This window comes from Rhinatrema bivittatum, chromosome 1 (assembly GCF_901001135.1).
Source record: "Rhinatrema bivittatum chromosome 1, aRhiBiv1.1, whole genome shotgun sequence".
Lineage (NCBI taxonomy): Eukaryota > Metazoa > Chordata > Amphibia > Gymnophiona > Rhinatrematidae > Rhinatrema > Rhinatrema bivittatum.
In genome coordinates this window covers 383,351,216-383,367,920 of record NC_042615.1, presented here as the reverse complement: position 1 = coordinate 383,367,920, position 16,705 = coordinate 383,351,216, and the positions used below count along the sequence as shown (strand labels likewise).

Here is a 16,705-nt window from a genome sequence, read left to right as displayed (position 1 = left end):
GTAGAGGCCTCATATGAGCAAACGCCCATGGTACCAACTCCAAGGTGGAAGCCACAGACCCGAGCACTTGCAAGTAGTCCCAAACTCGGAGCAACGTCTTGTCCAACAGCAACTGAATCTGAGTTTGCAACTTGGCAATCCTCTCCTCAGTGAGGAAGACCTTCCCTATGCTTGTGTCGAACCACGCTCCCAGGAACTCCAAATGCTGGGAAAGAGTCAAATGACTTTTGGCCAGGTTGATTATCCAACCTAACACCCTCAGGCACTGAAGGACTTGATCCACCGCTGCTTGACACAATGTTTCCAACTTCGCTCAAATCAGCCAGTCATCCAAGTATGGGTGGACCAGGACCCCTTCCTTGCGGAGAACTGCCGCTACCACGACCTTGGTAAAGGTCCTGGGAGCAATTGCCAATCCGAAGGGTAGGGCGCAAATTGATAATGCTCTCCCAGAATCATGAACCTCAGATATTTCTGGTGATTGCACTGTATCCCTATGTGCAGATATGCTTCTGTCAGGTCCAAGGAGGCGAGATATTCTTCCTTGTGACCGATGCAATGACTGACCACAGAATCTCCATACGGAAGTGGGAGATTCTCAGACTTGTTTACCTTGTTTAAATCTAAAATGGTACAGAAAGTACCTTCCTTTTTTGGTACCTTGAAATAGATGGAGTATTGACCCCGCTCTCATTCCTCTGGAGGCACTGGCATGACTGCTCCCAGCTCTTTGAGGAGGAAAGTGTCCCGAACTGCCACCCTCTTCTGCATGCAAGAGCACGGGGAAACCAAAAAGCGATCTCTCAGAGGCCAAGCAAATTCTAAAGCATAGCCTTTTTCTACTACACTTAAGACCCACTGGTCAGACATGATTTTAGGCCACTCCTCATAGAAAAGAACCAACAGACCCTGTATGGCTGGCACCGAGGAGTGAGCCGGCCTCGCTTCATTGGGGGAATTTAACTCCGCCCTGCCCCTGGGAAGAGCCATCTCGCCCAAGCTGGCGTCCACGAGAGAACTGGTGCCACGACTGCTGCCTGCTGGCACCTTGACACAAAGAGAATCCTGAAGATCTGGTGGATCTGAATCTCCGATTTCCTCAAAAGCGAGAGGGAAAGGCATTCCTAGCCTTCGGTTTGTTCTCTGGTAGTTTATGCACTTTACTCTCCCCAAGGGACTTAATCATCTCTTCTAAATCCTTTCCAAAGAGCAACTTCCCTTTAAAAGGGCAGCGAGCCAAGCTGTGTCTTAGAGGAAATATCTGCCACCCAACCAGAAGAGTCTGCGAGCTGATACTGCCACCACCATGGCCCACGAAGAAGTACGGAGAAGGTCGCCTTAACACAGTAGCTCCACATGGCCTCAACAGTGAGCTTGAGTGGAATCATTTCCTTTAACAATTTAGGTTTATGTATAGCGGGACTTTCTGGACATTCATAACACACTATTTACTATAGCGAGGGCCAGCACGCTCTGACGTCAGTGGGAATACCCAGCTGCAGTCTCCTTTTAAGGTTAATGACGTCGGCACGTCAGGCCAACGTTGATTGGATAAGAGAGCTGGTAAGCTATTGCGGTGATTTTCGTGCCCAAAAGTAGCATTTTTAAACCTAGTGGTAAGCAGACGTAGGTGCACTCCGATTAAAAGCTTTGTCAGACTGATACAGGTATGTCAATATACACTTGTACACAATGTAAATGTATAATAGTGCACCGTCTCGCATTAGTCTGTTAGGTACTAACATTGTTCCTGGTTAATTTAAATTGTATTTCTGCGCTTTTCAGATTGCTGTTAAAATTATTTCCCCCCCCCCCCCGAGGCAGCCGGGTGGCGAAACACGGGACCGTGTTGGGGGACCTACAACTAAAGACTGTATCTTAAATAAGGAGTAGCCGAAATAAAAAATCTTTATAAGTGACAAATTATAATTTATACCAGGAACTTATTTCTTGCACTTGTATGGATGCTGGTAAAACACACTTGTACATAAAAGTATAAAACAGAGTGGACAGTAGTGATTAAACAATATGAATCATAAAAAACAGAATAATCAATTTCCAAATTTAAATCATTCAGTTCTGCTTTACCAGTTAATGCACTTATAGACAAGAGACCCCCAGGACACCGCCCATGCGGAAATTGTTCCGTTTGCACTGTTAACATGAAGGTCACCAGCTTACAGATCCCGGGAATAACTAGAGAATTTAAGTTGAAATCATTCACAAATTGCAAAACTAAAGGTGTAGTGTATCTGATACTTTGCACTTGTAATAAAGCTTATGTGGGTAAAACGATCAGACAATTCAACAAACGCATAATCGATCACAAGAGTAGTATTAAAAGAAGAATAGAATCAAAACCACTCGTACAACATGCAATCCAAATGAATCATAATTTTAACAATTTTAAATTTTGTGTGATACAACAACTTATTCCAAACTGGCGTAGTGGTAACTTGGATAAGATGTTACAATTGGAGCAGAAATACATTTTTGAATTTAAAACTATGGAACTGAATGATTTAAATTTGGAAATTGATTATTCTGTTTTTTATGATTCATATTGTTTAATCACTACTGTCCACTCTGTTTTATACTTTTATGTACAAGTGTGTTTTACCTACATACATGTAATTTTGTTTTACTGTCTCATGTTTAAATAAGCTGGTTTTTTTCAGTCATTTGATTTTAAGGTTTTATGCACAGTGTCATTTCCTAATTTTACCTGTTTTAATCTATTAAAGTTTTTTACATAGAATATAAGGGAGTGTGTCTATTATAATATACAATTAGTCAGAACAATGGTTTTATTTATGTTTATGTATTTTTTGTTCCAGTTTTTAAAAAATATTTTTTAAGAGTGCATCAATTCTTTTAATGGTATAGTAGTAATACGTTGCATATTTATTTATTTTTCAATTTTTTATTCATTCTAATTTTTTATTTTTCACATTTATTTGAAATTTGGTGTAGATATATTTTTACCCTATGTTTATTTGTAAGGTTCTGGTTTTATTGCTTAAAATATGATCCGATTTAAGTGGATATTAAAAGACCACTCATGTCACAAAGAAAAACAGTAATATACAAATAAAAACTTAAGGGGCGGATTTTCAGAGCCCTGCTCGCCTAAATCCGCCCAAAACCGGGCGGATTTAGGCGAGCAGGGCCCTGCGCGCCGGTGAGCCTATTTTACATAGGCCTACCGGTGCGCGCAGAGCCCCGGGACTCGCGTAAGTCCCGGGGTTCTCCGAGGGGGGCGTTTCGGGGGGCGGTCCCGGTCGTCGCGGCGTTTCGGGGGCGTGTCAGCAGCGGTTTGGGGGCAGGTACGGGGCGTGGCTACGGCCCGGGGCCGTGGCCGCGCCCTCCGTACCCGCCCCCAGGTCGCGGCCCGGCACGCAAGAGGCCCGCTGGCGCGCGGGGATTTACGCCTCCCTCCGGGAGGCGTAAATCCCCCGACAAAGGTAAGGTGGGGGCTTAGACAGGGCCGGGTGGGTGGGGAAGGGAGGGGAAGGGCAAAAGGAAGTTCCCTCCGAGGCCGCTCCGATTTCGGAGCGGCCTCGGAGGGAACGGGGGTAGGCTGCGCGGCTCGGCGCGCGCCGGCTATACAAAATAGATAGCCTTGCGCGCGCCGATCCAGGTTTTTAGCAGATACGCGCAGCTCCGCGCGTATCTACTAAAATCCAGCGTACTTTTGTTTGCGCCTGGAGCGCAAACAAAAGTAGGCCTATTCGCGGAGTATGAAAATCCGCCCCCAAATATATATATATCCACACCAAATTTGAAATAAAATATAGAAAATAGATAAATAATAAAAAACAATGAGGGATTCATTGAGTGTACCACACAACCATTACTTGTGATTTAATGGATTAGATATTAAAGGACAATCATATTACAATAAAACCAGAACCTTACAAATAAACATAGGGTAAAAATATATCTCTACACCAAATTTCAAATAAATGTGAAAAATAAAAAATTAGAATGAATAAAAAATTGAAAAATAAATAAATATGCAACGTATTACTACTATACCATTAAAAGAATTGATGCACTCTTAAAAAATATTTTTTAAAAACTGGAACAAAAAATACATAAACATAAATAAAACCATTGTTCTGACTAATTGTATATTAAATAGACACACTCCCTTATATTCTATGTAAAAAACTTAATAGATTAAAACAGGTAAAATTAGGAAATGACACTGTGCATAAAACCTTAAAATCAAATGACTGAAAAAAAAAAAACCCAGCTTATTTAAACATGAGACAGTAAAACAAAATTACATGTATGTATCTCTGCATTAGAAGCCTAGAGATAGAATTCAGCAGCCCATGTCACTGAACTGTAAGATTCCCCCTAAGTGCTAGGCTAACACTGAATGCAGATCCTGCTAATCCAGCTACCTCGACAACAGTGACAGAGGACAGACACTCCTCCACAGCTGGGACAAGTGAAAAAAAAAAAAAGACTCCACTGTAAGGTGGGCTTTCATGTTCCTATGGGTACTCAGAATACTGTACTGACAATTTTTCAGTGCAAGCTACATTTCATTTGACATGCTAGTGCCTCACTGGTTTTATAACAAAGAAATATTTTCTATTCATATAACTTTCTAAATCTATGATCCTTGTAACATTGATAGCAGTAAAATCACTGTGTTAGCCCTAAAGAAATCCTTAATAAAATATTCACCACCTAAGACAAGCAGTATTGTATTATTTTCTGATAAGCTCTGATGGGTCATAAAGGTATAGTTTATATAAATAATTATATGAAACTGCCTTACGTCACATAACCCATGTCATGTGACATTCTGAACCAGCTTGTCTTCAGAGAGATAATTTCTGAAAATGCTCTTACATGGCTGCCCCCAGAGGTGCACTGGAACTTTAGAGAAATAGCTGAAAGAATTCCACAAAATGACATTTATTTATGATCAGTGAAACTTAATTGATACAGATTCTTCTTCTTTTGCTTGTGTGTACCTTTGAAATGCTTAATTGCACCCGGTTTTCTTAAGAACTTCTGAAACTTTACAATGAAATTTTAACAATTAAGGAGCAACAGACATCTAAATCCATGCACAAGGCAAGGAACCGCTTCCTTTACTAACAAGGCATCCCTTCAAACAATAAATTTGCTAAAGCCACCTGAGCTAATGAAAACAGAAAGAAAATGGGGTATTGGAATTACATTACCAACTGATATACTTTCTGCTATGTCTTTCCATAGGGCAGACATGTATTTAGCATTACATGGCTTCAAATTGATTCAGTCTCTTCACTACTTACCAAATAACTTTCTAAAACAGTTGACTGAGGATTCCTGGTCTTCAATGCTTTCAGCCTCTAACAGTGTCTCACCAAGGCTTACCTGTTTTCAAAAACATAAGTAACAAGTAGACAAGTGAAGTAAACTAAGTCAGATTAGCCTCTCTGATTTACCAGTCTAGCATATCAGAAGAGTCAAGAGAGCAGACTTTATCCAACTTGTCTCCAGTGCAAAAATCCTCAGTAACAGTACTTTCAAATGTAAAAATGCCACAGCAAACTAAAACAATATTTGCACCAGTGAAAGGATTTAATAAATCTTCTCAGATTTAATTATCCAGATGGATCAAACAGATCTTGTTTCTTATTAATCATACCTTGCAAATTTATGGGAGGTTTTTTTTTTAAATGAACACCGAGTAAGGAAAATAAGTAGCATGTCATTTTATGAAGGAAATCACAGATTATTCCAGAGCTTTAACGTTCTGTACACATATTCTACCTACTGCATCTTCCAGAGTTTAAATGCAACTGAGCTCTGAGAAGCTTTCACCTTCTGCCACCCAAAGTGCATATACATATAATCACCACCAAGTCAAAGTACAAGCATTTTAGCCAAATATACTGGAGAACAATCTGTCCAAACTCAAAATTGCTCTTAAACAAGACAACAGAAAAGTTCCATAATCAACCAAGAAAAAATAGATGTGGTTACAGTCCAGAACACAGAATCTGGAAACAACCTGCATTTCAGGCAATAAACAGTCTGCATCTGGGTACAATACATGCCAAAAATGGCCCTGGATCCAAGGCAATACTTTCAAACACATTCTCCATACATCTGCGTGGTCCCAACATCCACTCACTGGACTCCATGGAAAGAGAAGAAACTTAAAACAAAAATACCAGCTGCATTTTCCAAATACCAACACTATTCAGTAGTGACATACACAGGCCTGGCCAGCATTTCAATCAGACAAAGCATGTTCAGGATTGGCAGCTGCTTTATAAGTAGACAGACAGCAGACCATCTTTAGGATTGGCAGGGGAAGAACGCTGTGACAGCATGATAAGCAGATCCTTAGTGGTGTTGATAGGTCAATAACAAAGGTGGGGAGCTAGGCAAAGTTTGGCTCTTACCCCATGCTGGACCACAGTTTCGGGGAAACGTTTCAGCAGCAGCAGCAGCATCTCTGCCCGTTCTAATGTATTAAAGCACTGCTCAGTGGCCTTCAATAACATCTCACACTGCACTCGGCCAGGAAGAGTCTCAAACAAACCTGGCGAGAAAGGGGGAAGATGAGGGAGAGCAAATACAAAATACTCATTATTCATATCCATCACAATTAGATAACTACTTGCCTGCTATTTCTCATAACATGTTGCCGATACAATCACTTTCTAATAGGTTTGCTCTAGACAATGTGACAGTACTCCACTGTACATCCAAGCACAATGCCTGGAAAGACCCCCTTGATCTGTATTCACAGTCTATTTTAGATTTTCCTTCTTACACTGCCACCCTGTGTCCTGTGGTTATATTATTTAACCAAGAGCAAAGGTTAATGCCTGCAGAGAAACTAACAGGTCATTAAGCTGCTGTTTGATTGTTCTAAACTTCCTGTCTAGACACTGCCTGTTTTGCAGTGTTCTCCCTTCCATATTGGTCCCTTTGACCGAAGGCATCTTGGGACAGTTTGTTCCTTGAAGGGATTTTTTGAAAAAAGGCTCTCAGCTAAACCACAGCATCTCCTTTTAATCTCTATCACAAAACCATTAGGAAAAAGCATTGGTTTTTGGTTTGTTTTTGTTTTTTTACCAGTTACATTCAACTAAAGCATTCACAGAAACTCACTTAGCTCTGACAATTCCAAAGAATTTGTGCAGTTATTCTTGACTCCATTTCAATTTAGAGAATGTTATAATCATTGTTTGTTCTAAAAAAAATGTTTTGGAAGTTAAGAACCAAGTCTGAGTATCTGGTTATCAGCAATTAACCAAGTCAATAAACTAAACTAAAAGAAAGGACATGCTTGCAGGACAGCACACTCCTGCTCTGAGAGCTGGCAGAACTACAGAGGCAGCCCTGGATGTCATACAAATGTAATACATGTCACTTGGCTCTAAATTATTCTTTTCTGGGTTCAGAAAAAAAAAAAAAAAGTCTAAAAAACCATGTTACCCAGCCCACAGAAAAATGAGAAACTCACTATTCATTCCCCCTTTACCTAGGGATCACACAGTTCCTAGAAATGCACCAACTACAGCAAAAATACTGGGATCATGAATCAGTCTCAATACAAAAAAGAGCTAACAAATGACTGGGGTGCTTAATAAAATGTGCTGTCCACCAGAGTTGGAGCAGGGTCTCTGCATACAAATCCGTTCTTCCTGTACTCCCAGCAAGATAAGGAGAATTCTATTTTTCAGGGCTAGTTCTCTGTCTGAAGGGCCCAGAGAACAAAGTAGAAATAGCAGTTCTGACCAATAGTTTTTCTGGCCAATGGCACAGCAGGTTGCTAGTCTTCACGCTGTCTAAAGATACTGAGAGATTATGTTGTTCAAGCCTCACTCAAGTATAGAAAGCATCCTAAGCCTCCATCAGCTACCACCTACAGGTAGTCTCAAAGGAAGTGAGCTGTCTTTGGGGAAAAACACAAAGGCTAAGGCAAAACAAAAATTTACAGTGCACATAATACCTCTGTTTTGCTACAGTACTTTTTTTTTGTGTGAAGGATGGCATATATGAAATGGAAACAAAAGCAATGACTGGGCTTTGTTAAACTCTCAGCTGTTTAAAAAAGAAAATGTTGCCTTAGGTATAAACTAAGTCCTCTGGGGATAGGGAAATATCTACAGTACTTTAATGTAATCCATACTGAAGAGCCAAAAAAAAAAGTGTAATATAAATAAATAATATTTTTGACTAGAGAGAATCATTACCAAAGTCTGAAACTGTAGTAGCTGTCATAAACCATACATTGTATTTGGATGCAAACTGCATGGAAAGCCCAGTTTAAAATCACTATGCTGGTCCATTATGCTTTAAACAATGATGCATCCTTGTGTATGAGCTCAAAGCTTAAAACTGTACCATCTCAGCAGGCAAATGCTTACTCAAGGTCCCTGACCCAAGACAAACAAGGCTGACAAAGTTTAGTGAAAAGATGGTTTCTACAATAACTCCTGTTTTTTGGAATCTACTCCCAGAAACACTGAGAAAGAAAACATGTAAAAACTTTCAGGAAACAACTGAGACCTGTTTTGCTTTCTAAAGCATTTGGTCTGAGCTAAAATAAATTATCTTTTATTTTCACTGTGCAGAAATAGTATTCTTTCAATTTTATAGACCATGTGAAAACAAAAAGTGTCCTTTTCCGTAAAACAAACATAAGAACAAATAATATGTTAATTGTTTTTATTATGAATATAATTCTGTTGAAACTGCTTAAGACCTTAGATAATGTGGCAACAAACCTTCTTAAATAAATCAATCATCTTGAAAGATGTACCTATGAATATTGGAAGTGTGGTTTCTGGATGCCTGCAGCTCAAAAAAAGACAAAAGAACTAGAAATTATGCAGGTGCCAAAAAATTATTTTTATAAATTAAGTTAGCTAACTAATAACTCAAAATAACTTCTCTCCAACCAGAACAAACAATCCCTCCTCCTCCCACATGATGATACTTTCTGGACTTGAAATGTTTAACCTGTGTTTAATATGCACATTGTTATACTTTTTCCACAATTGTTGAGAGTTACAATTTAAATTTTGTAAACTGTTATGATGGCTTTACCGAATGACGGTATATAAAACTCAACAAATAAAGGGACAGCCCTCTTATAGTCAGGCCAATTCAGTATGGTGTGCTCAGGCCGAGCGCACCGTTAGCCCCCGTTTGGATGCACGTTTTTGACACGCTATTATTACCCCTTATACAGTAAGGGGTAATAGCGCGTGGAAAAAGCGCGGCTAACCCCCCCCCCCAAAACTAATAGCACGCATCACATGCAAATGCATGTTGATGAGCTTATTAGTTAGTCACACTCAATACAGAAAGTAAAATGTGCAGCCAAGCCGCACATTTTACTCTAAAAAATTAACTCCTGCCAAAGGCAGTTAATTTCAGCCAACACCAGCCAAATGTACAGAAAAGCAGAAAAACTGCTTTTCTATACACCCTCCGACTTAATATCATAGTGATATTAAGTCTGAGGCCCCCCCAAAAAAAACCAAAAAAAAAAAAACCTGTCCGCGGCCCAGAAAATGGACGCTCAATTTTGCCTGCGTCCATGTTACAAACCCATGGCTGTCAGCAGGTTCAACAACTGATGCTGGCAAAATTAAGCGTCGGCTGTCAAACCCGCTGACAGCTGCCGCTTCCGCCAATAAGGAGGCGCTAGGGACAAGCTAGTGTCAGTAGCGCCTCCTTATTTATTTAAAACCTTTTTTATACCGTTGTTAGTGTGAACATCACATCGGTTTACAATATAACAAAACGAATAGAAAATACAATTAACAAGGGAATAAAACAGGTGGGTGAAGAGAAACGCGGGAAAGCAGCATGGAAAGATAGTACAACTGGTGTCGAGTTCTTAACATAGGTAACTATTGGAACATATGTTGGATAATATCATGAATGCTAGTTATATACATTAATAGAATATAAAGATCACAGTGTACAATGGTAGAAGAAGATGATTGATGGTTATAGCAGGGGGGTTTGCTAGTCAGGAAATGCCTGTTTAAATAACCATGTTTTTAGTTTCTTCCTAAATCTGAGAGAACATGATTCGAGACGGAGTGCTGAGGGCAGGGTACTCCAACATGAGGGGCCTGCGATAGTGAAGGCACGTTCCCTTGTGGTGGAAAGGTGTGCTGTTTTTAGAGAGGGTACATGAAGGGTTCCTTTGTTGATTGTTCTAGTGGGACGATTAAGGTGTGCAGAGGTGAAAGGAAGGTCAAGCCAGTTGGAGTGGTGGGAGTAAATGGCTTTGTGGATGATAGTGTTTTGTAAAGAATGCGAGAGGGGATGGGGAGCCAGTGGAGGTCTTTGAGAATGGGGGTTATATGGTCTGTTTTACGGGCATTTGATATGACTCTTGCCATAGCGTTTTGGAGCATTTGGAGAGGTCTTATTGTGGAGTACGGGAGACCCAAGAGTAGAGAGTTGCAATAATCCAGTTTAGATGTTAGTGTGGTTTGGATTACTGTCCGGAAGTCATGGTAGTGTAGTAAGGGCTTGAGTTTTTTTAGTACATTAAGTTTAAAGAATCCTTCTTTGAGGATGGAGCTGACGTATCTCTTGAGATTTAGTTGTTGGTCCAGGAGTACTCCAAGGTCTCTTACAACTGGTTGCGAGGAGATGAGCTTGAAGGCTGGGTCTAGAGCAAAGGGTGGTTTAGGGGTGGTGTGGTGGGAAATGAAAAGTAGTTCGGTTTTTGTGGTGTTAAGTGCAAGGTGGAGATTGGTGAGGAGAGAGTTGATAGATTTAAGGCAGGTGTCCCAGTGCGATAAGGCATCTGTGATAGAGGAGTGGATTGGTATGATGATTTGCACATCATCGGCATATAGGTAGAATTTTAGTTTGAGATCTGAGAAGAGTTGGCAGAGCAGGGTGAGGTAGATATTGAAAAGGGTGGAGGAGAGGGAGGAACCCCATGAAAGAGGATAGTGGGCAGATGTGGCATTACCTATTTTTACAGAGAATTTTCTGTTAAAGAGGTAGGAAGAGAACCAAAGAAGGGCTAAGCCTGAAATGCCGATATCTTTTAATCGGGTGAGGAGGTGGTGATGGCATATGGTATCAAATGCGGCCGAAATATCAAGGAGGGCAAGAATGTAGCTGTTCCCTTGGTCCATGCCTCTGAGGAGGTGGTCGGAGAGTGTGAGGAGGAGGGATTCCGTGTTAAAATGTTTACGGAAGCCATATTGTGCGGTGTGAAGGATCTTGTGATCTTCAAGGTAGTTGGACAGTTGTGCGTTGACAACTCTTTCCATTATCTTGGCTATAAATGGGAGGTTTGAGATGGGGCGGAAATTAGCAGGGTCCTTCGGGTCCAGAGAGAGTTTCTTAAGGAGGGGTTTGACCACTGCTAGTTTGAGTGTGTCTGGGACTATGCCTGTGGAGAGGGAACAATTGATGATGTCAGATATAGATTTAGCAATGGAGGTTGGAACGGAAAGGAGTGCTTTGGTGGGGATGGTATCTGAGGGGTGGGAGGTAGGTCTAAGCTTTTTTAGGATAGATTCAACTTCTTTGGCGGAGGTAAGCTCCAGAGTGCTTAGGGAGGCAGTGGGAAGGTCAGTCCCTGATGGTGTGGGGTGCAAGGGGTTGGTGAATCTGGAAAGGAGGTTCGCTATTTTGTTGTTGAAGAATTGTGCCAGTTCTTCACATTTAGCGTGGGCTTCAGAGTCAGGAATCGTGTGTGGGATAGATTTGGTAAGGCTTGAGACATAGGAGAAGTGCTTTGGGGTTATATACATATTGGTGGATTTTTAAGGCATATAAGTCCTTTTTGTGTTTAAGTGTGGTGATTCTGTAGCAGTGAAGGGCTGATATGTAGCTGGAGGTATGCTGGGGTCCTTGCTCCATATTCGCTTTTTGTCTCAGTTTATTTTTCATAGTTTTTAACTCTGAGGTGTACCATGGGTTTGAATGTTTGGAGTCAGAGTTTAGTATGCATGTGAAAGCTGGGCAGAGTTTGTTGGCTATCTCCAGTGTAAGATTGTGCCATGAAGAAAGGGCTGCATTGGGGTTGGTACAGTCAAGGTTGGGCAGGGAGATTGCTAATGCTGAGATGAGATCATCAGTGTTGCAGGACTTTCGCGAGATTATGGTGGAGTTCTTGTCAGTGTTGCTAGGGGAAGAGGGTTTCAATAATGAAGTGGTCAGACCAGGGGACAGGTGAGCAGGAAGGGGGTGTTGACGGTTGGAGACCGGAGTTGGTGAAAATCTGGTCTAACGTATGTCCAGCTTTATGTGTGGGGGATGTAATGAGTTGTTTGAATCCTAATGTCAGGAGGGAGTTTAGAAGGGTGTCACATGAGGATGTTAGCAGAAGGGAGTCTACATGGAGGTTAAAGTCTCCTAGGATGATGGTAGGGATATCGGAGTTGATATTATCAGCAATGAACTCAATCAGTGGTGAAGAGTTGGATTCTAGAAAGGCAGGTGGGGAGTAGACTAGACATACTTGTAGTTTGGATGACTTGAAGAGTCCAATTTCAAGTTTAGGCTGGGCAACTATGTGGATGGGTTTAAGATTTAAGTGTTTCTTGGCAGTCAGGAGAAGGCCACCGCCTCTTTTTTTTGGGTCTAGGGATGGATATAATATCATAGGAAGAGGTGGGGAGTTGGTTGAGAAGTACAATATCGGATTCCTTAAGCCACGTCTCAGTGACGGCGCAGATGTCCGGTTTGCAGTCAGTCAGTAGGTCGTTGAGGATAGGGGTTTTTTTGGATAGTGATTGTGCATTGAACAGAACTAGGGAGAGGGTGGTGAGGCCTAGGAGTTGTGTCAGCAGGGAAAATAAGGATAGGGATTAGGGATTTGCGTTGGGGGGGGGGGGGGTGCGGGGGAAGGATGATCTGGAAGAAAGGTGGCAGATGCGAGGAATGGGGTAAGAATCCATTGTGGGTGAAGGGAGGGAGTCTCTTGGTGATACACAGGAGGGAAGCGGAGGTGAGAATGCAGGAGGATACTTTATGCAGGGTCAATGAGCTGATAGTGTGGAGTAGGGCAGCGAAGGCAGATTCCTTCAAGGGTGGTTATAAGGAGGCTCTAAGAAGAGAGGAAAATCTTTATTCAGGGGTGGAGGTAAGGGGGGTAGGGGGCACCAGGGGTGCACAAAGGGGCGCACCAAGGGGCAAGCTCCTTGGTCGCGCTCCTTAGGCGCGCGACGCCTGTGTGCATGGGCCCTCATTTGAATACTGAATCGCGCGCTCACCTCGGAGTGCCAGCTCTCCCACGCAGTTTACTGAATTGGTCTGAATGAGAGGTTGCACAGGCTAGGACACTTCAGCTTGGAAAAGAGATGTCACAGGGGACAAGATAGAAGTTTATAAAATCATGAGTAGGGTCAAACAGGTAAATAAGGAGAAATTACAACTTACCTGATAGTCACCTGTCTCTACTAAGGAAAAGGAAATTATCAGCAAATGGAGATGGAGCAAAGCTGACATCACAGTATATATACCCCTGCAGTGACATCAGCTCGCCAGTATTTTCTGCAAAAGCCGACTGTGGACAAATTAGCAAAATTTGATTATTAACAGATAACTATTCCAGCATGCAGCCATCAGGAAAACACCATTCTCCTCGGAAACAGGCAAGAGCCACCATCCGGACCTTCAATTAAGGGTCAACCCTTTTCGCAATCCAACTTGCAAAAATTCCAAAATGAGCGGGAACTTAACCGAACGAGGAAGAATCCTCACACCAAGCCTCAAACACGCACAAAACCTACATATAGGCTAAGGAAGAAGAGAACTTTCTCTCTCGTAGCAAGGTGGCAATCACCACAGTAAAATATCCAACTTCAGCATCCGAGCCCTCTCAGTCAGATCTTCAGGACGAACAGGCCCCTGGTCCTGTGAACCAGTAATCAGATAGGAGGGTCCACCAGAAGCCTTCACAAATCTGCATACCATGACATTCTGGTGGCACCAAATTGGCCCAGAAGCCCCATCTCCCCTTGTGACTCTAGATCCTCTGAATCATTCTGCCCAACATGGGCCACAGGAGAAAAGGCATACAGGAGCTTGCCCACTGGCTAGTCCTGCACGAGGACATCGATGCCCAAGGTCTTTTGATCTCTCCTATGACTGAAGAAGCGAAGAACCTTCGCATTGTGAGATGTCGCCAGCAGGTCTAGAAACGGTAGGCCCCAGCAGTCCAGACTGTTGAGAAAGTCAGCTCTTACATTGTCTTTTCCTGCAATGTGGGAGGCTGAGAACTCCTGAAGATGCACTTCCGTAAATTCCATGAGTTGGGCTATTTCCTGCAACATTTGCTGGCTCTTAGTTCCTCCCTGGAGACTGAGGTAAGCCACTGTCATTGCATTGATGTAAGCCACTGTTACATTATCCAGACCGCTTGACCCTGCATTTGGGTCAACAAATCGTAAGTATGCCAAGCAGACAGCCTGGGCTTCCAGCAGATTGATCTCCAGAGAGAATCTTTTGCACTCCAGTGCCCTTGCGCAGTCAACTCCTGACAGGGGGCTCCCTCCAACCCAGGAGGCTTACATCCATCGTGAGTACTAGCCAGTCCGATGATCGTAGGGAAACCCCCTTCCTTAGAATGGTGGTTTGCTTGCTACCACCACTGCAGCTGTATACTGATCTCCATCTCTGTGGACTCCAACAAGCAAGCAGAGAATGCTGAACAGGACACATATGCATCCTTGTCCACTGAACCACCTCTAGGGTAGCCTCCATCAACCCAAGTTTAAGACCACACTGTCAGACGTATTGTTTCTGTCAACAGTCCCATCTGTTCCATCAACTTCTGAATGCAGCCCTCTGGCTTCGTGTCGAACCAAACATCAAGATACTCCAGTGTCTGGGATGGCTGCAGATTGCTCTTGGCCAAGTTCACCACCCATCCTAGCTGCTGTAGCAAGGAGATCACCTTGTTCTCTTCCAGACTCTTGGCCCAAATCAGCTAATCCTCTTAAGTACAGGTGAACCAGAATGCCATCCTCTCTCAACACTGCCATAACCATCACCACAACTTTGAGAAAGGTTTTGGGCGCAGTGGCCAACTCAAAAGGCAGTGCTCAAAACTGATGTCGCCCCAAAACAGTGAAACGCAGAAACCGTTGAAGCCCAGGTGGATGGAAATACGAAGGTAAACCTCTGACAAATCCAGGGACGTCAAACTCCCCTGACCGTACTGCCATTATCACAGTGTGTAAGGTTTCCATAGAAAAACTAGTCACCCACAAAAGACAATTGACTACCTGGAGATCTAGGATGGGACAAAAGGAGCCTTCTTTCTTGGGTACAACAAATTAAATGGAATATCGGCACATATTTTCTTGAGACCTAAGTACTGGAACAACAGCCCATAGGCTGAGGAGTCTTGACAAGGTACACTCCACTGCTTGTGTCTTCTGCGGAGAGTTACAGGGAGACACCATGAAGATGTCCCGAGGAACACTGAGAAACTCCAGAGCGTAACCATTTATCACCTCCAGAACCCACTGGTCTGACATAATCTTGACCCACCTCAGATAAAAAGAGAGAAAGGCGACCCCCTATCTCCTGCTCCTTCATTGAAGGCTTGGGAGGTACCACTACCCAAGCATGTGCCCCTTTTAGGCTGCCTGGGATGAAAGGACTGAAACCTACCCAAAAGGCAGAGTCCTCTAGGAAGCATCTCCTCCATAGGGTCGAAAACGTCTGAAACCTCAAGCACGAGCTCTCATGCCGAAGAAGCATGGCGTCTGCTTCTTATCCTCTGGTAACCGAGGAACCTTGGCCTCATCCTACTTATGGCCATGTTTTCTAGCTCACGCCCAAACAAGAATGATCCCTTAAAGGGTAATTTTATAAGGTTAGACTTTGAAATTGTATCAGCTGATCAATTCTTGAGCCGTAGATGACATCTGGTTATTACCTAAGCCACCCCCTCTGGCCGCAGTTCGGACCCGGTCGCAGCCCACATCTGCCAGAAAGGTGGCTGCCGGTTTCATCACTGCCCTGGAATTCACACCAGATTCATTGACTTCCTGAGAGATAGAAATAAACAAGAGCGAGTCACCAGGGAGCAAACAAACAGCTATCTGCAAATTCATTGCCATCGCTTCAAAGGCCTGTTTAAGGATGGCCTCAATTTTTCTAGCTTGTGCATCCTTCAGTGCCACTCCCCCTCCTACTGAGATAGTCATCCATTTGGTAACCACACATACAAGTGCATCCACTTTTGGAAATCGCAATTGATCTCTCACAGCCGGATCCAGGGGGTACAGGCCTTCCAAGGTTAGTCCCCCTTTAAAATTAGCTTCCAGGGCACCCCATTCAACATCAATCAACTCTTGAATAGCCTCCATAATAGGGAAGAAACATGAGGCTTTACGCAAAGAAATCAGAACGGGATCTTTCTTTGGCTCAGACATGGAATCAATCAGGCCCTGGTATCCCCAAGCATCTTCAATGTTTGGGAAATCAGAGCAGATAACATTTCTATGAAAGAACCACATAGTTCTATACAGCTCCAGCCCTGGAGAAATTTCCCCATCCTCCAGGGAGTAAGGATCAGCTTCATCATCTGTGCCATCAAGGTCCCTATCGGCATGACCCACAGCAGGTCTAGATGTACTCAGACACTTTCTCACAGCACCAGGCGCATGAGAATCCGCAGCCTGCAATCCTGAATTAAGATTAGCTGGGGCCAATGACTGCGGACCCTGAAAAA

The 16,705-nt window shown here is 42.9% G+C and overlaps 1 protein-coding gene across 4 annotated transcripts in view; it reads right to left on the bottom strand.

Moving 5' to 3' along the window:
* Positions 1-16,705, bottom strand: part of INTS10 (integrator complex subunit 10) — a 182,156-nt gene that overhangs the window by 147,604 nt on the left and 17,847 nt on the right. For all 4 annotated transcript variants that reach the window (XM_029601117.1, XM_029601131.1, XM_029601123.1 and 1 more), the window contains exons 4-5: positions 6,420-6,559; positions 5,301-5,382 (exon numbers count right to left, since the gene is read on the bottom strand). In XM_029601117.1, coding sequence (XP_029456977.1) covers positions 5,301-5,382; positions 6,420-6,559 — 222 coding nt within the window. The remainder of the gene's footprint in view (positions 1-5,300; positions 5,383-6,419; positions 6,560-16,705) is intronic.